General features: G+C 37.2%; 1 protein-coding gene across 2 annotated transcripts in view; it reads right to left on the reverse strand.

Moving 5' to 3' along the window:
- Nucleotides 1-611: 611 nt before the first annotated feature.
- The window catches only part of GOSR1 (golgi SNAP receptor complex member 1), a 32,245-nt gene continuing 9,757 nt past the window's right edge, over nt 612-23,099 (reverse strand). For both annotated transcript variants that reach the window (XM_062592666.1, XM_062592665.1), the window contains exons 7-9: nt 11,825-11,854; nt 4,148-4,230; nt 612-2,853 (exon numbers count right to left, since the gene is read on the reverse strand). In XM_062592666.1, the coding sequence (XP_062448650.1) occupies nt 2,729-2,853; nt 4,148-4,230; nt 11,825-11,854 (238 nt within the window). In that variant the 3' untranslated portion in view covers nt 612-2,728. The remainder of the gene's footprint in view (nt 2,854-4,147; nt 4,231-11,824; nt 11,855-23,099) is intronic.

Raw genomic sequence — 23,099 nt, forward strand, 5'->3', positions numbered from 1 at the left:
GTAGGTGCTTGTGTACTGGTAAGAATAAAATAGAAATTAAAAAAAAAAAAAAAAGAGGAGATGGGAGAAGGGGGGAAATGATATGCCCTGTTCTTGTGACAGGACATTTCTGAGAGGCAGGAGATTTGCAGAAACATTCTGGATTTACTTACTTCGTTTCTGTGGCTTAGAGACAATTTTCTTAGCATAATTCTTTTTGGTTGAGGTACAAACCTCCAACACTGGCAGCAACTGCAGAAAGGGGGATTCATTGAATACATTTTTTCCTTAGAGCAAGAGGAACCACCCAGAACTGAAAAACCAAGAGAACATATTTAGCAACAGGAGACATACAAACAAGCTGCCAAGAGGAAAATGGTATTTGGAGATTAAATTCTAAAATCCATTGTTTTCATCTTCCAGTCCATTACCTTAACTATAGATTCATGTTATTAGAGACATTCAGAAGAACAAGCAAGTCTTTCCCTTGCCTCTATGCAAGCACATCACTTTAGAGAGAATGCCAAACATTGGCTTCCGGCTACAAGAAGACAATGAATTTTGTATTTTCCAACACAAAACTCTGTTTCAAAACCAACACAAATAAAAAAAAAAAAAAAAACACAAAGGGGTTGCCAACACTGAAACCATTTCCAATAAAGCTTTATCAGAGATAATTCAGCATTTCTGGTTTTATACTAAAATATATCAGTTCCTCCATAACATGAAAAATCAATTCTGTTTACATATTCATTATAATCTACATATTTTCCATAGCAGCTTTTTTGCACAATAAGATTAAATATATGCACCAAATCAATTAAATCCAGTAAAAAGACTGGTTATAAGATTAAATAAATGAATTTATTTATGATACTGCAGATCTTATATTGCCAACTACACAGCAACCAAATCCTAAACAGAAGCACAACTGCCAATCAGGGTCCTCTGAGGGGAGAAAAAAAAAGATCAGGGGAGAAGAGGTTTGATCTCCCAATACATAGATTAATTAATAAACATCTTTTATCTATCAGTGTTTTTCATGAACCCCTTTAACAAAAACTTTATTTCAAACCAGGAACACTTCCAAATCAACCAGATGACTATCCTTTAAAATAAAAGCCCCATAATTTTATATGCATTAATTTCAAATGCTTTCTAAAACCAAAGACAAGATAACTGATTACACGTCTTTGTAGTCTTTTTAGCACAAAGTTACTATTCTGCAAACAAACCTTCAAGTCCATGCAAGTGTTTTATGTGTGACAGTGTAGTTCTGCACACTACACAGGCACAAGTCACTACTCCTTCCAACAGGGTACTGCACAGACATAAAAAGCAGTCATAAAATTGTGACTGTCCTGCTGGACTGTGTTGCAGAACAGGGACTGTCTCCAGAACCTGGAGAGTGTCCAGCAGTTGGGGGTAATGACATACATGGAATGTGCTAGGAGTACTGTAAATTGATTGTGGAGGAAAAAAAAAAAGTTAATTAAGTTCTTAGAAAGATATTTCACTTTGAATTTACTAGGTTATGATGTGACAGATGGAAAAGAGCAGCTGAAACAGCAAAAAATCTGTAATTTGTGAATCTGCAATATCAAAGCCATTCCTGAAGTTCATCTTTGTTTAGAGACACAAATGCAACAGGATTCATGTTGTATGTCTGGACAAGAAAAAAAAGTCATTGTCCCCCTCCCCAAGATAAGTGTAAATAAAACTTGTTTGACTATTTAGCCATTCATACATTCAACTTTTTACTTTGAAGGGTTACATCCAAAAATTCTGCACACAGATACATTTACCATCAGGTATAACCATCAGTTTATCCATTTTCAATTGACAGTTTAAGATTATATCCTACTTACAGTGTAAAAATATTAATGCTATTAGAATAACTTTGTCTAAATTACAATATAGACTTTTCAAACTGCTTATCATGTCTTTATAAAGACTTTTATGATGTCAGCCAAAAATCAGAGTATTTACACCCAAAAGATTACTTTTAGGTGAACTCACATTTGGTCACTTTTCAGATGACTGAACACTACGGTAAACAGCTGCTAGAATGCTGTGCTCCCTTTATTATACAGAGGGGGACTTGGCAGTCCCTTTAAAGCCACAAGAAACCTTACAAGTGTTCCTCAGAGGGTTGTTTATTCATATTCTGTGCAAAAAGTGAACCGAATAATCCTTCTTTCTTTGAGAAATTTGTGTGAAGCAGTTTTCACAGCACAAGTTATGCAGAAGTGACTATCATCTCAGCCATGAGTTAAAAAGAATTACAGAACATGTATTTAGTAGTAAACCAACCTGACGGCTTAAAGCTGCAATATCCTTCTCATAGGGCAAGTATTCAGTGCTGTGCTTGGCCTTCAGGGAAAGCAGACTTCCCACTTCTCAGCTAACACCAGACCTCCCCACCGTCACTGAGCAAGGAAGCTGTTCTATTGGTACTGAAAAGCGTCACATATTCACTTACCTTGCAGTGAGAAAGGGAATTAAACACAAAAATCACTTATGCAAAATTTAACCAAAGGAAGATGTATGGCAGGGAAGGAGAAATACTGCAGCTTCAACCCCAAACCAGTGTCACAGTCTACCACCGTAAACTCTAGACATCATGCTGACACTCCCAGCCGTGAAGAGCAGGCTGTTTAAAGTCTGTCTCTTCCCCCACTCACTTTTCCTTGACTTAGGGGGGAGGGATGGTGGTGATGAGGTTAGCAGAGTCCATGGGGAACATCCATCAATGAAAAGCATACAGAAGCAATAAGATGGTACAGATGCCAATAATGCCACCCAAGATGAGAGAATCTCGTCGTTTCCGAAGATTGATCCTTTGAATCAGGCTGTTCACTGCAGGAAACCGATCTTGAAGGAATCTGAGTTAAGGTCATACCAGCAGACAGGGTCTTTGTTAATGAGCCCCCAAATTCAGCATGTAGAAGTCAGCAGTACTGCAAGAAAAGCAAAACTACTTCCAAGCTGGAGAAAATAGATGCAATACAAAAGCCTAATGGTGAGCCAGCAGGGTTACAATTTTACTTCACTAACAGAAAGCAAAGGGATAACCAAACAGCTTACAACTTACATTCACACAGAATGCCCTATCTAATCACCAAAACTACCAGTGCCCCAATGACCAGATCCCCAGTACATGGAGCTTATTTATTTTTAATAATTGTGTTTAATTGAGAATGAAAAAATTGGACAGCTATATAAAACATCTGTGGAACTTATTTAGGGGAATTCTATTAATGATGAAGGGAACAATTACAGAGAAAATATGTGCTTTTCATGAATCTGCACTGGTCCCTGCGTATCACACAAGGAAGAAACTGCTGCTATTGTAAAATAAAAAAATCAAACTATCCTTTAAGGTACTAAAATACAATAGGTAACAAGATAATAAGCTTCCAAGCTTCATACCTTTTGACTCAAGAATACTTAAGGCCAAAGTTTATTGAATTTCTTTTGTTCTTGCCAGTTGCTAAGAACTGTAACGAAATTTATGGCTCACCCAGCTACATCTCTTCAGGATGCAATCTGTCTAATCAAATGATACTAATGTTGTTCTTTGGACCTTACGGTAGAAAGGAAGAAGCAAGTGGAAAAACGACAAACATGCGTGACTTGACAATCTAGCATTTTCTTTAGCCAGGAGCACAAAATATGAGACACGCTAACAAACCAAAACCTTAAAAATCTAAAAGACTGACAGACAGGAGGATCTTCAGGTCATGAAAACACTTAGCTGTACAACAACAACAAGCAATCTACGCCAAGCTTCAGCTCTGGGCAGCCTTGAAGGTAAAAAGCAAGTCGAAAGTAAAACGCAATTACAATTACACTTTTAAGAGAACAGGTAGCCAGGAATACCTTTAAATGTTCTTGCAGATCGCTATCTGAAAATTAAACAGTGACATATGTAGCATTCAAAGTTGAGTAAAAAGAACTCGTTCACCATGTTTGTCATTAAGATGCTTCAGTCACATTAACAAAGCGAGACTGGGAAAAAAAAACGTGCTGTTAATCACTGGTGACAAGGCCGCTGTCTGTGAAACAAAGTGGCACTGCAAAACGTTTTGATCCCCAAATGACAGACTGCAAAACCTTACTACGGCTTTTCTTATGCACTGGCAGCACAATCTTCAGGAAAGGATACTAGCCAAGGTATTCATTTTGCTTTGTATTGATTTCAACATCCCTCTCTGCGAAGTCATATTTTCCTTAGTTGCCATGGCAATGCTGGAGAAGGAAAAAGAGTGGATCAGGTTGCTGGTGCTAAGAATAATCCGCAGCTCGAACAACGGGCAAGCAAGCAGGCAACGCTTCTTCAGAAAGCGATGAATGGGGTGAAGCAGTATGAATGGAACCACATTTTTCCATGAATCTCCATCCATTACTCTTAAATGATTTCTCTTTTATATAAACATTAACTGAAAAAAGCAATTTCTTGAAGTAGGCATGTTTCTGGCATTTACATTCCCCTCCTTCCCCCAATCAAAAAATACGACATTACAGAGAAACCTAAAGGCAATCTTTGGGCATACGTCTAAATTCAGAAATTTATTTAATCACAGAGGAGCCTTTCACGCAGCTCACGGAGCTCTACACACAAGCTTTCTGAACAATCAAGTCTGGACATACAATCACTAAGGCTTTAAAGAGCTGTCAACACAAGAAACTGTTGTAATCTGCTTGATTCAGGATCAGTACCATCCTCTGATTCCAAACAAATTTTGCATTCTCCTCCATTAACCTCCCAGCAAGCCCAGTCTGATTGCTTTCCACAAGCTGGAGCTGAGGCAGCTGTTGTATAACGTCAAATGGTCATGACAAATGGTACCTCCATCACAGCACAGAAAAAATAAATTTTTGAACGTTGGTCCTAATTAAGAATGTCATCTATGGCTGTGCAAATTTTACACACTGCTTCTTTAATAATACATGGTCTAGCTGTACGTAATTTATCCAAATGTAAGAATGCAATATAGGTGAATATAAAATATTTTCTTTTCAAATTTAATACATTCTGGATATTGGAAAAAACAGCTGTGCTCTTAATATCATATTTAAATGAAGATTTTAAAGAATTCCTGTGTTGACAAAAATTTTGAGACTATAGTTTTTTTTTTTTTCTTCCCCCCCACCTTACATTTCTCTTCAGCACATAAAAAACAGGTATAAAATGGAAGTTGAAAGGGCAGGCTACTACTTATAGCCCAAGCTAACATTTTATTTAGCTACTTTGAAAGCAATAGTTTTGTCAAGATAAGCTGTACAGTGATTTACATCTAGGAAAAAAAAAAGTTTAGGCTTTTCAGACATGGTGCTTAAGAAGGAATGGTTTGACAAACACTATTCTCCTTGACTGGCATGCATTGAAAGAACAAACAAATTAGGACATATAGGGGAAATCCTTTTAAGGGCTAAAATTACAAAAACAAAAAACAAAAAAAAGTAAAAATTAGATTAATAGAGAAATAAAAAACAGCATCATTGCCAAGCCCTGCTCTACACGAGAGTACAGAGAGAAGCATGTAACAGAGGCATCAACTGAAGTTCTCAACAGGGGAAAAACAGCTGTATACAAATACAGAAAAGCAGTTACAAGCTAAGCCGGAAAAAAGGGCTGCAAAATTAGAACAATACATGCATCAAATAGTATCATATGCGAGAAGACACAGTATTTGACAGATTATATACATTTTCAACTCAGCACACAGGTTTTATTCTTTACTTTTCTAAAAAAGCAACAACTCCACAAAAACATAGATTTGCTATTGAGAAAAGCACTAGAATTTTGAATTACTGGATAATGAGTTAGAAAGATTAGAAAGTTTCCGCAGCTGCACACAGGAAAGCCTGGTCAGTCATTACAGCTTCTTATTTTACACTTCCACCTTGATCTGATACGTGTCCAGGTGATATCTGAATACAGCATCTCTCAAATCACTCCTGAATTAAGCGACATGTTTTCATAAGATGCATCCAATGACCCATTAAAGAATCCTTTAAAGTGAAAACACAAGATGATTGCCAGGACATAAAGTGTTGCTGAGACACCTCCAAAATGCCTTTGGAAATAATTATTAGAGATTACCACAGAATGCAGAGTTCCTCCCTTAACATCTGATGAGCAAACTGTCCACATCATATAAAAAGGCATGATTCAATTTTTTAGTTTTACAGATTACAAGCTTGGAACCTTCTTCATTTATTTTACTTTGTATTTTGAAAACTGTATCTCAATGGGATAAGTTTTATTGAAGTGCTCTTAGGAAAAACTTGTGGGGATTGCCATTTTGACTAGTATATTGCCTTGTAACAAAATGTCATCACAACACTCAAAATAAGAATTGAACTAGCTTCGAGCTACCATCAAGAGTCAAAATTCAAATACAAAGTACTTTTCTTGATTATTCAAAACATGAGCTGGCTTACCTTTATCTTTGTAAACCTGAGACTGCTAAATTTAAGCACCGCTAAAAATAAAAAACAGCTTTTGGGAAATAGTCCCCTAAATTGGTCTTATAAAATCTCAATTATTGTGGCTTCCTCATATCTTTCCTTACATACTTTTAGTTTCAATCCCATCTCTCACACATGCTCATGAACTTACTGCTACCATTTCCTCAGTGCCTGATTCTTTTTAATGATTCAAATTCTTCCCTTTCACATTATTGGCCCCATTTAGTTATTCTGACGCAGTAATCTCCCTAGATCAAGAATACCGTTTATTTACATTTCAAAAACTCTACTCAACATGACAGAAGAATTAAATGCTTTTTAGTTACCAGAATCTATTTTCTAACTGTGGAAGATCCCGCATTACTAAAACATTCAAGCAGTCTAACACAGAAAACCCCGCTGTTAAGAGCGCTCTACTTTTCTCTAGCATAATAATAATCCCTTGGCACGGCACTCGAAGATGAACCAATAATGGATATTGATCTGTTCTCCCAAACTCCTCACTCCATAGGAAAAAAAAAATAGTTCCTCATTTGTTTTTGCCTACTAATTACCAATGATGATTCGTTTCTGCTAGTTCATGTTCCAAGAGTTAAAAAAGTAAAATAAATAAATAAATAGATAACCTCTCTGACCCAATTACTTAAAACATATCTCCATGCCACTGCACTTCCAATGTTAATCTCCATTCAGCAATGAAAATTTAAGAAAAAGAAAGATAAAGAAATTTTGATTATACAATAAATTGAGCTTTCATTATTAGGTTCTCCTTCTGATTTAATTTATATGCAAGTGTTACACAGACAACCTTTCCTCCTCTAGTTCTACATTACAAACTACATGGCAGTCAGGACTTCCAGTTTATCCGCATGCACAAAAGTGTTTATGAACTGTTAGTAATTCCATTAGAATTAGTGTTCAGAAAGTGTAAGAAATTCCAAATCCCAACTCTCTGCATATTTTGCTTTCTACCCTGTGATTAAAAAAAAAAAAAAAAAAAAAACGCTTACGTGTAATTCTGACTATTTGCATTAGTGATATGAGGTTCCAAGATGACCCCAATTTAACATTTTATTCAGAAAACAGCATGAACTATTCTCAGTGCAGCACTGAATTAACTACTGTGAGTGTAAACCAAGTTCCTATAAAAGCCAATGGTATTCTGCCCTCTCTATTTAATACTAAAGCACTGCTCCAGCACAGCATGAACGATTGCTGCACGACTGGAGCAATCTCATCTGGGTAGGTCTCAGGTCCCGGCCACTAAGAGTGATCCATCTCTTCTTCCATTTAGCAGGTGCACTCCAACGTTGTGTGCTGTGAAGCATTTCTCCTCCAAATTTCTGTGAGGTTTCAAGTTTATCCTTAAATGTTTGACAGTGCTGTGGGCGAGCAGCCAAATTTTTCTTCAAAAATAAAACTGATACTTGTAAAGTTTGCATTTTTCACTAGCATGAATAATATGTATAGAGAAATAACCATTTCTAGCCATCACTGAAGTCAAATTAATCTAGCATTCACAGCTACACATTTAACGCTGCTTTATCTAGACAAATATTTAAGCTTTTTGGTATTTTTACCCCACATAGCAGCCTTACATATACAGTATATTATCAAGTAAAACGCATCAAAAAGTTAACTCCTTGCTTGATCCTTTGAGATGGCTCAGTCAAATCAACATTGATGAAGAATTAAAATAAAAATCTAAAAGAATAAGACATGTTTTAAAAATCAGATAACTCATGTACTACTGGAATTTCTGCCTCATTCTGTACTCCATGAATCATATTTGCTCACTCATTTCATTTAAATTTATGACAACATCTGTGAGTAAGAGACAGGCTCTATGACTCTGCATAAAAACGCAAGTTGTAGTTTTCAATTTGTACTTATTCTGATTAGATGACTTTTTGCATACATACATGTGTGTGTACGTGTGTATACATATAAACATGTTTGTATATAGTCCTTCAAATTACTTTGAAGATTATTTTGTCTTTTGAGAAAACTTAAGATGAAAAAAATAGGAACATTGCCCCAGAAATGCAAGTGATTTTGCCACGATTCTCTGGCAGGGCTCCTCGGAAACAGCTAAGACTCAAAATTATATTTGGCAAAGTTGAGATTTAATACAAGTGAAATTTTCCCTTTTATTTAATCTGAATTGTTACCTAATGAAATCCCCCCAATATATATTGATTTAAAAAAATATATATTAAATCTTGCCTTTTGGTCTGCCTTCTCAGTGTCAAAGCTCCTCTCCATAGGTTGCTGGTCACCACAATCTCCTCCTCCTCCCACTCTCCTGCTGGAGTACTCTGCGGTACTGAACCTAGAAGCTGCGCTCAACAGTACAACCCTCCTATCACTGGAGTGGGCTAGCGCAAACGCTTAATTAAAAAAAGTGACCAAGGATCACTGGCAAAGCAGGGAACTCCTGGCTTTCTCTACTACTGAGGCTGTGAGACATAGAACTAGAGCTACAGTGTCCAGAGAGCTGCTTCCAGCATTTCTCTCTAGAACCAGGAGCAGAGCATCCTTCAGCATTTATTATTATTAATACACAAAAGCAGCAACAGAGGGTTGTTTGGCACAATGGCCTGAATCAGACATCAGAAACAGTATTACAATAAAATCATGAGAGCTGGTCACATTGTACATGCAAAGCTTTAAAAAATTTTGCAAAATAAAAGCTGTTGGAAAACAAAAAGTAAATCATTTGCTATTTTGAGAAAGTGATAATCTTTGAAAATGAAAACCTGAGAACACTAAACACATGAAGCAAAAATTTATGCTTATATTTAAATATGTCCAAGGCAAATGAGCTCTGTTCCAGAAGAACTGCAGTACAAAGTATCACATCCCACTCTTTTCTGGGAAGAAATATGCTGCAGTAAGAACCCATGTCATATAATTCATTTAAAAATTGATTAAATGTTTAGTACTAACAAAACATCTGGAATGACAGCCCTGCCCATCAGTTGAGTTACTGAACTGTTGCACCTTACACATCCATAAATCCTCTTGTAAGAATGTTTGCTCTTGCAGAAGAATCATATACAGAAAAAGTCGGTCTCTGTACTTCAGTTCTCCTCTTCGCTAAAGAAGGTTTCAGCACGGCTTTCGTAAGTAGTGCTAACTGTAGAGGCACTGGGAAGGGGCTCACCTGCACACAGCTTGTCAGCAAAAGCCTCTGCAATCACAGAATAACACTTCCCAGTGTTTATAGTGGCTGTTTAAAAATAACGCTTAAAAATAAATAAATAGAGATCTCAAATTCCTGAATTGCACCCAAATAATATGAGTAATGAACTATAGCAGATGTAACCCTTGAAGACAGAATAATACTAGTAACCATCATATGCTAATTATATCTCACTTCACTCTAGGAATCTATATTAGAACAGCTTCCCCATCCACAATTCCATCTTTTATTTTGTTATCAATAGATAAGACTAATTAAAAGTTGGACAAAAATCTATCTGGGAAATACACTTAAAAAGCAACAGAGTAATTTACCATCAATTAATAACTTACCCAAATGCTTTCAATTACTGAATATGACAAAGAAAGGAGTAAAACAAAATTCACCCTGGCTTCGACAGAGACCGAATTGAATTAAGATGATATCAAGTGATATAAATTAAACTATATGCCCTGATAAATGCTTATATCTACCAAACAAACCTCCTCCTACAGAATGAAACACAGAACCTTTTTGGCAATGGCTACAATAAGGAGTTCATTCACTACAGTTAGTAAATGGTGCAATAAGGAGCGCAGAAATCGAGCCTCCTAACATCAAAGTTCAACTGTTAACAACAGGAATATTTTCACTAACCAGCACCAAGGAACTCAGGACTGCGTCATGTTGTAGAGCTAGTGCATGTGAAGCAGTCGCTATACAGGTAGTCAGTCGGTAGTCAATGGGACCACAACTCATGTAAATGTAACTCAAAGCAGTTTTAAACTAGCTGGGACACCTGCTGACGACAAAGTGGCTGTGACACTACGGAGCTTCTGAGGCTCCAAACTGATTTAGGAAACTGGGTGAATATTCAGGCAGCCAGCCTGTTCTGAGCTCCAGTTTGCTACGGCTGCATCCCCTAGCTCAGGTAAATCTACATGTATATTCGCTTATTAAGCACAAAGATAGTCCTACCTTCTCAGATGACACATAATCAACAGGGTAGATGAAAAGCGCACATGATAAAATATTAGTCATTTTGCAGGTTATTAAACTTAAAAATAAATCATCAGAGCTTTTTAATGCTCCAGTTACTAAAGTAGCAGCAAAGAAGATATTCAGCAAAAGTTGAGTCAAGTGTTTTCATGAGACAGAAAAACAGGACTAGAAGTATGGCAATGGAGGACAGGATTTTTTATGAGAAAGATGAGAACTCAAAGTAAAACAATCATTTACAATAACTCTGCTAGGCTTGGCCAGTATTTTCACGTGTTCATGAGGCTAACCGTGGTAAGATTATATCTACATTTTCAGGCATTATTTTACTGAATGCTTCTTTTTTGTCACTGTACATCAGTATGCTTTAACACATTTTTCCACTGTGTTAATCACACAGAGCCCGCTATGTACTTAAGACAGCCAGCCCTTAATGGACATAGAGCCTTACTTCACCTCTAATTATTCCTCTTGATCACTTATGCCAGGACATGCATTATCTAAAATCAAATCTTGCTTTCATTTTTAAAAACAATAATCTAAAATTTTAAACCATTAAGTTGGGCACTCTGAATTACAGGTTTGCAGACTCCCAGAGTCCAATGGAAGATTGGGAAGGGCACACATGACAGAAGTAATTTATGATGCTATGATTCAACATTAAGGTTTCTAGATCAGTTTGAGAAGGCAGCACTCAAGTATTTCAACCATGCAAAACCAGAAGATAGGTAACTACACCACAGTCATTACCACTCAAACCGTTAAGTCCTTACCTGTATCAGCTGCACACTAGGGTGCTGACCGTGCTCTAGGGTTACAGAGTATCATGCTATGCAAGAGTGTCATTATGAGAAGAAACAGCTTGACTCTTGGACTTGACAGCTCAAACTGACAGAGCTCCGCTCTGCCCAACCATTCTTTTGTTTTTATAGAGGCTATTTGCATTTGAAAAGAAACCTAAAGTTTCTAAATTAGGGTGAGTATAATGTTTAACCAATCCCATTATGTTAACATTGAATAGCAAGAAAAAAAAGAAAAATCACACTTCATTTTATTTGTAATACTGCCTACGAGCTGTGAACAATACCATTATTGTATAAACAAGATATCTGATAGTTTTGGATACAGCTCAGTGTAAACACTAATTGTACAGAAAATAACAGAAGTTAGTAAACTCATTCCTACCTTATTGTCTCTTCTATCAACCGATCTGAGCTGAAAACCAAAAGAAAAACTGCAGTTAAAAAAAGGAACAAGCACTGAATAGTTTAGATCATTGAATCAATGCGGACCATAATACAATCTCTATCAAATTTGCACACTGTCATTTTTCACTACAACACAGATTTGGAAGATATAATGAGAGTTTTTAGATGCATATAAAAAATCAGCGAGAGCAGCATTTCCCAAGTGTAAACAAGAGCAGATGCTCAGGAGAACACATAAAGGACTATGGAGACAAAAAAAAAAAAAAAAAAAAAAAAAAAAAAAAAAGTGGAATGGGCTCCATTATTCATGGTTAATTAAAGCTATCTGAGCCAGAGATGTACATGGTGCCCAGGACAGTTTGGAAAGAAGTCTCAGAGAATAAAGTACCTCATCTTTGTTGTTCTTTGATTCTGGTCATTCCCCCTCTGCCCCCCTCAAAAGAGGGTAAAAATAAAAGCTGGAGCTTAGTTTCATATAACAATATCCGAAAACATTGCTTTGGAGCTAGTTTACCAAATACCATTTGATGATGGCTAACAAAACAAACTCTTTCTACAACAACATCAGTTGAAAGAATTAGGTGATGGTTAAAAAACAGAATACACGTTATCTGTTATAGAAGTCTTGATAATATGCACATCCTTCCCCCCTGCTGCCAGACATTAATCAAGTTTCTGTGCAGCATCCTGGGAAAAGACAGGCTAAAATACACAGTACCACAGAGAGAACATTTCATTTTGAAAAACAGACATGCGAGATTAGAAGACAAACAAACCCCTCAAAATATTTGAGCAATTTTTCTTTTTTTTTTTCTGCACTCAACTTGTTATACAGAGGTTTTAAAGCAATCTTTTACAGCCAGTTATGAAATCCCAGAAATCGTCTTGATAAAATAAGCAAAATCGCAGCTGTTACACTAACAGAGGGAATAGGTGACCGCATCCGTACTTCCCGTGTGCAGGAACAACGATGCATCTCTGCAATCGCTCTGTTCATCCCCCAGAACTACAAACTCTTGCAGAGCAACTGGAAAACGTGAGTGTGCTAGTTTAACGAGCAAATCAATCTGACAGAACAAAGCCTTGCGCGCTACTGCATACTGCTATTGATTGCTGCCAGAATGAAAGGATTAAAAGACATTAAAAGAGCACGGCCATCTTCGTCTTCCACTCTCTTTACTCCAAAGCGTTTCAGCATCTTGTGGAAAGCAGCAGCAGCAGCCCCAGCGCAGAGCAGAAGTCTGCCCGACTCCAAAGGCGCTGCCCAACTTGGAACATCTCTTCTGCCCACATATATTCTGGAGAACCCCCCCCCCCCCCAGATCTCAAACTGGATGCACGACAGAGTAGCAAGTTGTGCTGTGTGCGCTGCTCAGGGAGAAGATGCTGACAGGATGCCCCTATTTGCCTGCCGAGAGGAGTGCAAACATAAAAGCTGCTATTTCAGTGCAGTCCATGGCTTGAAATACGAAGACAGCATACAGAGCACTAAAAATATTTTGCCCAAATTTAAGTTGAGAGGGATTCAACTGGGGCAGCAAAGACTGAAAACATTAGTAAAACTGGAGCACTTCTTTTCACGCCCAAAACAAAGGCGAGCTCCAAATGTTCAAAACAGTTACAAGCAAATTGGTTTTTACTCACTCTGTGGTACTTATTACCACGGGCACAAGAAACTACAAAACGTCATAGTTATGTATTCAAAATGAGTGTAATAAGTCTCAAGTTTAATAGTAAAAATACATCCCCAAGCCCAGTGGAACAGAAAAGCAAAGTATTGAAGATTTCCAGAATCATCAATCCTGCAAAGTACAAAATTCAGCTCAGGTCATGCCTTTCGTACACAGATACAGTCTCTAACAAGCTGGTGCATTATGTGGTCGGTAGTAAGAATAAGCTGCAAAAACAGTAGACTAAAAAGGGTGAGGATGGACCATTTAAAACAAAGCTTTTTACATATTCACAAGAAAAAAAAAGATACCACGTGCCTAGCTGGAAATAAGCTACACTTATTAACATTCTGTGGATCAAAACATTCCCAGAGCAGTCCTATTTTACTGGAGGAGACAGGCAAGTTGAATAAATTCAGAGACCTTAAGTGAACTACTCTGTTCTCTCAGGTTTTCAGTGCACGAAAGTCAGCCTCACCACTCCGCAGTGGAGACTCAAATTGCTTTGCACATTAGAGAAAGCAGCAGTTGGACAGTTTTGTTACTTAACTGGATAACTAAATACCAGGATATCATGTTTAAAAGGTTTAAAATATCATGTTCAGTCTCAATTATATTATACAGCATTTGTGTATGTGTGTGTGCGTCTATAAAAATCCTTGAAATGCAGCTACCTGCGAAATGATGACAGGTAGAAGTTAATAATATGTTTAAACACAGTAATACAGAGTTTTCAGTACCAATAAGCACGCACACTAGAGGCAAATGCCAGCACAAGACACTTATTTGAAGCCACAAGATTGATGTTTCTCAGCTTAAACGGCAGTCACTCCAACTATTTAAAAGAATGAGATGCATACAAATTTTCTTCAGAATGAACAACGTGCAAGTAAGGGCAGAGTGACTGCTATACTCTCTTTAAGTAAACATCCATGAAGTTGCAACCATATGTACTTACAGCATACAACTTTCAGAATGTTTTTCTTATCTCAAGGATCATCATCTTATGAATGCCCCAACCATATTTCCAAGTGTGTAAAAACCCTAGCAGAAAAGGTCTATGACATGAAATCATGCATTTCCCTGCTCCAATGCTGCTGAGCAATTTAGAGGCATTTTGTTTACTGAAATTTTCACATCAGCAGTGTGAGTAAGAATATTTTATGGTTAAAAAAAAGAAAGAAATCTGTGCATTGGAATTCCTTAAAATTTTGTTAAGTTCAGTACCTCTTGAAAAATTTGAGTTTAAGCAGATACTAGATGCTCTTGTAAAGGCAGTATGTGCATTCACAAAGCACCTCTTACTTAGGTCTTTCAAAGTAGTTGGCAAATGCAGACTGTAACATTCACTTACAGTGGCAGCCAGAGAGAAGCAGACACTTGCTTCATCATTTTACCATTTGTAGCCATAGGAAATAACAGTTGGATTTAAGGCAGACCAGGAACACAAAGCACAAGGGCACCCAGAAACCCAAAGTTTTACCAAGGTGAGGCAGGTAGAGGGGAAGCTTGCGGCTCTCTTGCTCAAGCTGTACATTCAAAACATAAAAAGGTGGATTTTTATAAAATATTGTAACTTTGTTCTTCTGCTTTCCAAGCAAGGATAACAGACCCAATGGCGATTACCTTATGAGCATCTAAGCAAGCAAATGATTACTCTGGGCAATATTAATCTGATTCATCATCTTTTTCAATAAGCTATGTATTTTCACCTGTCGAAACAGATGGCACTTTGACAAAGTCATTTAAAAATACGATACAAAAAGAATGCTGAAAGATGCTGAGGTCATCACCTGCTAAAATGAATGGCAGAAATCCAGCAATAACAGTCATGTGGATGAAATAATCAGGCTTCTGTGCAAATGCTGTAACTTCAGAAAAGATTGTGCAATTTGTCATTTAAATATGCAGACAGGTTAGTTAATCCAAAAGAAAAACTAAATGAAATATGCTTATAGGACAGAAAAGAATCCTGTCCACCACATCACACTTCTAAAATGAAAGCAAGTGTTCTGTTTTCTTTGTTTTTTAAAGCAAATCTCTAAGTCATTAATTTAAATTCCATAATATTGATCATTACTTAAGTCAAGACTGGGCTTCTCCCACATCCTAAAGAATAATTACGAAACTAATTATTTCATTTCATTCTTTCCCTGACTGCAAAATTAAATGTGTTTCAGTGCTCTGAAATTGTTTGCATTAGATCATTTTCACAATCCTGAATCACCAGGCAATGTAGAACTTCAAGGAATGCCAACATTACAAAACATATTTCATACTATAATACAAACACACAGACTATGACAAAGCAAATCAGACTAATACAGTCAATTATTTTCATCTTCATAATCTTTCCTAAATCACAAGTGAAATTCTGTGCGCACACACACAAATCCAGCTCCAGCTGTTTTCTTCTTGCCATTGACTTTCCTCATCATCTAAAAAAATCTCACAGATCATTAAAACTCTTTAAAACTTAACTAGAAAAATGTAAAGCAGAATACATTCTCGTATGACAATAAACAAGATATTTTTCCAGATTTAACAAGACTTGTCTCAAGGCTGATTGACTTGAGCATCAAAGAAACAATAAATTCCACCAGAGCTGCTTAGCTGGTTTAGCAACAGTCTTCCACAGTTGCTAATGAAGACCAAAACCGGTGTAGAAGTCTAATCATGGACTGGGATCCAACCTGAGAGCATGGCAAGACAAATACATCTAGGTATATGACATCTAGAGAGAGAAGATTTTTAATAGTCCTGTGCAAACAAAATTTACTCCTATGATTTTAGCAAAAAGCAGAAGCAGCATCTATTGTGAATGAACTATATGCAACAGCATGGGAAGGAAAAATAGTATTTTTAACTGCAAAGTATGCATCTTAAACTTTCAGCATGACTTGCAATACCTGCAAAGAACTAGTCAACCACATGTACTTGAGGTAAAATGGGCATTTTCAGGGATGAACAGCTTGCTTGTAGAAACCATTCTGATAGCAGATAGAGAAAGCTTCAAATACCCATACAAACTCCTGTCCTCTGCAGGTTCCCTTCCATGTTAACTAAAGTGTAAGTCTGGAAGCTGAGGAGAGGCAATGTTTTCACACTTTCTCTTCCAGTAGATAAAATGAAATAAGACAGATTGATTGTTGTGTGCAACAATCAAACATTAGAAACAGCATAAACATGAAAAATTAAGCCTATGTATAGATTTGTTCCGAATGAACAAATTTTTAGCGACATCGTGCTTACAAACCCCAAACATGCAAGCAAGCTTATTTCTGCAGTACTGTGGAGTCTGACACTCAGCAATCACTTCCAAGAAGAATGAGAAGTAGCTGCAAAATCAGTAAAAATAGCACAATAGCACTAAATCACCTTGTTTTTAATCAGTACAAGCAATTTTTAAAATCTAGACTAAAAGGCACTTAAGCAGCATCATTTGGTTTTGAATTTCTTTCCAGATGGTGCACACGTACTTTGTGTACCAGAAGAAACATGCAAGACAACAGAGGCATGCTTTTCTGCACCTCCGAACTGCATGGACTTATTAGGACTTACTGCTAGCAATAGAGTCAAGTAAGTGTGTCTGCAAAAAGAGCTGTTCGCCAAGAAAGCTCTTCAGTGCATAGAAAGACTACAGAGGGACTGCTTGATGTTCAAGAGTCCCATGAGAGTGAGTAACAGCCATACTTTTTCCTTTCAAGTGAATCTATAAGGAAATAAGAGGTTTGTTGATAATCTGCAGCACACAGTTTATCAAAAAAAACACAGCTAAAAACTTAAAAGGAAAACAGTTCCTATCATCTAATGAAGTGCAGCAGCTGGTTGCATATTAGGAAGAACATTAAACCAATGACAGGATGGCACCAGTAGCTACATAATAAAGTTTCTAAAGGCTCTGTATTCATGGTTGTGAAAGTTCCTGGATAGACTGACCCTCCCATAATTGCTCCATATTACCCATAGGAACAAAGTTAAATGAACTGAAAAGGAAAGGCTTTACTGTAAGTCATTATCAAGCAACCACAACTGTCAGAACAATTCCAGTAACCTACTAATGGACTACATCGGCATTTCCTCAAATTTTACCTACTGTATGCTGAGCTAATATTCAGTAGGAGTGATGTTTTCATTATACATTTTAAACTGGAAAAAATAATTTAGATTATACCTTTGACCAGAAAGGGGGAAAACCCCCAAAACACAAAACAAAATAAAAAACCACACACATACCAAAGAACATTTCTAAGTGCCTACATGTAGGAACAGCCTTCAATATCCAACAACATCAATTGACAGAAGAGCAGCCCTATCAAGACAACCTGCCATTACTGGTCTGTTGTGCACACATCTGAATACGATAGGTGCACAAATTACCAAAAGAAAAGCCACCCAGTATCTGCACTGTAAGAAAGAAGGCTGTACCACTTCCCGACTCTGCTGCTTTTGACTTGGTGTGCAAACTCAGAAGAAATCATTCCACTAGTCTCATACAGAATGCAATCTTTGTCTTGCAGAAGAGCCCTGTCATACAAACCAATTCAAAAGGCTATCCAAGATATTAAATACAAATGCTAGCAAAGCTAACATACAAATGAAGTGTGAGTTACTCCACGTTTGACTACCCAATTTTATTTTGCTACAAAGCTCCGAAATACATACTGGTGGAAACTCTTCTGCTTCCAAACTCTGCATTTCAGCTGCTGTGGTTTGGGGGGTATTTTTGGCAGCTGCAGAAAGCTACATGGCTCTCAACTAGGATTTAGTCAAATTACTTAATGTTACAACCACCTGTTTATGTTTCAAAATGTGATTCTTGTAATTACCTACTTAACAATATATTGAACATGTTTTAAAATATAAACTGCACAATATATTCAAAATATAAACTGCACAATACATTTGACTCCAATTCAAGATGCAATTCAATAACAAAGATCTCTAAGAGTGTTCTACCAGCCCAATTTCACTGCATCCTCAGGCTTGTCTTTCTATCTAACACTGAAAAAGACAGCATTCTTCCAAAAGTGAGACAACAGTCAATATAAATACGTCTCTTAAGTGAGAGGAAAGCAGCCTGCATCTTTTGCTTGACAACTCAACTAAGAAGCTTAAAAAGTTCTAAGTAAAACCATATTCTCAGGCTAAAATGGATGCGTTTTAGTGGGAATTTGGATCTAGATCACCAACATGGATTTGAGAGAAAACATCCTCAAAAAACAAGGGTCAATGTTTTATATCAAGCCCCCAGAAAAGCATCAGACTAAGATTGGTGTAGCCTACCATATAGCAGCCAAGAATGAGGAAAATCTAATTGCATTGGTACAAAAGCTCAATTTAAGTAAATTCAAGAATGACATTTATTTATATAGGAATATGATAACTTTCCAGAGATAACATACATATTCATGACAAATCGAAATAATTACTATTTAACAGCTCCATACCTGTCACATGATAGTCAGTGGTTTACACTGGAGGTTCCAATAGCAAATAATGACCAAACACTTCTAGTCTTAAAGAAGTAAGCAAGTATACAGTTTGCTCACACACACACACAAAAAAGACATATTAAACTAAGAAGGGATTCTCAGATTCTGCTTTGAGAAATCTTATCTTCCAAATACAGCTAGCTCTGTTAAGTGTCTATCTAATCAGTCTACACCTTAGGAATAATTTAGTGCATCAAAAGCAATGTTTTCTGCTGTTTAACATGAGCATTCCTAAGCAGGAAGGCCACAATACCGTAATTATAATGGCATGAAGAGACCCTTTGGAAGCCACCGTTTCTTCCTGAAGATGACCTCTTCATGAAAACATTTCTACAGAGAATTTCTGCATTGTAAGTGCTTTCTATAATTCTATAAGTATATGAATGGCTGATACTTCTCTTAATTCTAAAATGTTTTTCATTTCTTAACTGTGGATATTATTAGCATGTTCGCTAGCTGGAAAGTTATTTATACTATACACATTATTATTGTGACAATGCGTGAAAACCATACAGCATCTACCAAGGGTAAATAAAGAAAACCACAAATACTGATGGTAGCTCCTCTGAAACATCAATCTATTTCCTAATTTTTAAAAAGCTATGCAAAAGAAATTTCCTAAAACTCAACAACTGTTGGTTCTGTTTAAAAGATGCACGTACTTATCAGAATCAACCCATGTAAAATGTATTTCAGTACTTGTCAAAATCCTAATTTCAGTACAGACCTTGGAGGGAGAAGCTGTCCTAGTTAAGAATCAGTGTTTAAAGGAAAGCTAAAAGCAAATAAAACATGCATCACTGACTTGTTTATTTCTGAAATGAGCAACTAGCTTCAGTAGCAATCACAGAGCTCAAGTTTGAAATGTTTTTTTCCCATCTCTCCCTCTCCTCGAATCAAGGGCACATTTCTAAGGTACAGCCAAGAACCCAGAACCGGAGCAATGTTGTAATCCTAGCTAGCCTTCTGCTTGGTGAGGTATTCTGGGAATCTCACAACCCTGCTCTGAGTTTGTGCTCTTTGATTTCTGCAGGCATTCATAAAGACCTAGGATAGTGCTTAACAGTTTTTTTACCTGTTAATGAATGGAAGTTCATGCAAGAACTTTCCTATTTTATAGAGATGAAAAGCAAGCAATGAGTTTTGACATTCTTAAGGCTAAAGTCTGTTTGTCTGCATTGAATTTCACCCCCGTATTTCAGCTTTACAGCTCATTTAAGCCCATAATGGAGGCTATAAACCAAGTCCCCAAACTGGGTTTTCTGTGTGCATGTGTTTTTTTTTTAATCAAATACAATTCATTTTAGACATACTGAGTTATAAAGGTATCACAAAGTCACAAATGTCAGGAAATCTATTGATTAGAATATTTCTTTTTAAAAAAGCAACCAAGCTATTAGGAAAGTATCAAATAAACCTTGTGAGACTAATAAAATATTTTTATAGTGTCTTTGGGTTGTTTTTCTTTTTTATGAGTCCTAAATATTGCACACTGAGATGAAAAGCACTAGTTGATTTTATTCTAATGAAACTCAAACTATTTTTAAAGAGAAAACTTTTTTAAAATGCTGAAACATTTGGCTGATGTTCATGTGCTTTTATTAAGTTATTTATAAATAATAATGATGCCCAGGAGACCATCTTTCTTCACTGCCTGCAAGCTTTGAACCTCCCCAAATTCTCATTAAGCTACTTTAACAACTTGCTCATATAGTTATATAATTGCAATCCCATAATAAGCAAAGTTTCTCTCCTCCTGAAGACATGAACCATCTCCCTCATTATGCAATGTTTACTATCAAAACGAAAAAAAACAGATAAATTATGTTCAGGCTAGTTTTGCGGGCAAGTATCACACGATATGCCCACGTCTGGTGTTCAGCCGGGGACTGTGACACAGGAAGCCTCCCCAGCCACTTTTAAAGTGTCCTGTGTCATTCTGCTACGAATCTTGAAGAGACGCCGGCAGGCTTGGAAATAAAGCTCATTCAACTCCACATAGAAACCAGGCTAAAGAAAGGAATCACTGACTGGATAACTACAATCAAGAAAACTCTGTAAGAAGAGGAGGCAGGAGAAAGAACAGAATCTTATTTAGAAACAGAAATAGAATACAAATTGTATGCACCTTTAAATATGCTTCTGCAATAATAAAGTCTTCTTTGTTCCAATCTGTCTCTTGAAAACCCTCTCATTTGCGTTGCCTGTCTTCAGAGAGAGCACACTACCCTATCAAAAGAAATCAGTTACAGATATTCCAAGCTACGCTTATGCAAGGCATTAAATAAGCTAAGGTGACCGCTGTCATCATTCACGTTGGCTAACTGCAACACTAGGCTGCACTCTTAACGCAATAGTTCCCCAGCTTTCCTTATTCAAGGGAGCAAAGAAAATAAGTTAATGGTGTTTAATTGCAATTGGGAAAACTGACAACATTGCTAGACATCTTGCAGTAAATGGTCAGCAGAGAAATATTTAACCAAGAAATTCCTCAATCTCTTCCAGTTCAACAAAGTACTGAAGTCTTCTATTACTATTGCACAGCATGTCTACAACCAAATTACACCATACTCAGGGTTTCTTTGCAATCACTCCAACTAAGGACATGCCTAATGCAGACTGCCCTTTTATAACAGATCTGTTGTTTTCTTCATAACTGCTATAAAGCAAATTATTCAATATCACGCTTTCCTTCAGTTAAAATCTGTATTAAGACAACATGGTAACAAGAACAACATACTCTGCTTTGAGAAGAGCAAAAAAAGAGTTTAATTTGGAGATAACTTTTGCAATAAAACCACCCTTATTTGGGTCTATCTAACGTAGAGCTCAGCAGTTTGAGGCTGCAGAGCAGGCAGCCAGCAGGGCACCCAGGGAAGAGGCTCATCACACTCCTCCTCCCCTGCTGCTTCCCTAATCACCTTGAGCAGAAAACAAAGTAATTGGTGAAACTGCTGTTTTTTCTATTGCCTCTCTTTCCAAGCAAAATGAAAGAGAGGCAGAGGCATATTATCTGTCAGCTGAAGAAGTTACTGTGCAGGTGTCTGAGTCTCCCCAGCAATCAGGGGTGAGGGACGGGACGGGACGGGAGACAACAGTAACTGTCAGGTTTTAATCCGGCATTGAAGGTCTACCGAAGCCCAAAGGGTGGCAAAGGAGACCGACCAGCAAGAGCATGCTAAATGGAAATCGCATGGTGGAGGGAGGAGCAGAGAACTGTGATAACAAAGAAAAATGAATTAAATGGAATTAAATGAAAGTAGAAAATGGTAGCTTTTTCCCCAAAGGACAACACACCTATAATCAAGAATCTTATAAGGCGCCTCAGCATTTCATTAAGCTGACTTCTCCATTACTGAAGTTAACATTTGCTAGCAACATCAATATTTAGAGGAAAAATGGTCAGCAAGTCACTCCCTCTATTAAGATTTGGACTGAATTACGAATGGAAACTGTTGAAAACAGTTTCCAGTGATCATTCTCTACTGAACGTGGCCATTTCTGCCCAAACAACAGGAAATTTGAAATAGTTCTGTGGAAGAATGAAATGCAATAATAACAGTAATAATGACATTAAGCACTTCAGAGTGCTTTAAATATATGAAATGTTGCACAAACATTAATTTTTCCTACACTTCTCCACGAATCAGTTGTGTCTAATTTACCACCACTACGCAACTGCTGCAGATTCCTGCTTTTCGTTCGCTCGCCTCTCTGATTCCTCTTTCCTCTTCTGCATGCAGAACGCATCCCGCTTCAATTTGTTCTCTCTCCTTCTGTAAAGTTTCCCATCCACCTCCTCAGGCATCTCTACCCTCTCTGTTCCCAAAGCTACAGGTTACAAGAAACACAGGGGAGCATCATCTCTTCAGGGATTCTGAACTTCGGGGGCAGGCGTAGGACCGAAGGAACACAGCTCGTGAGACCTGCGGCGGCACGGGCCCCTGCTGCACCACGAGCCACTCCTCTTAGAAAGGACGGGATCTTATTTTTGTGAACTGGAGCTGAGTAGTATCGTGATAGTCACATAGCGGCCCCAAAATGACAGAACAAATGTGCTACAGCAAACACAGATGACCACAAACTG

Source organism: Rhea pennata, chromosome 20, assembly GCF_028389875.1.
Source record: "Rhea pennata isolate bPtePen1 chromosome 20, bPtePen1.pri, whole genome shotgun sequence".
Taxonomy (NCBI): domain Eukaryota; kingdom Metazoa; phylum Chordata; class Aves; order Rheiformes; family Rheidae; genus Rhea; species Rhea pennata.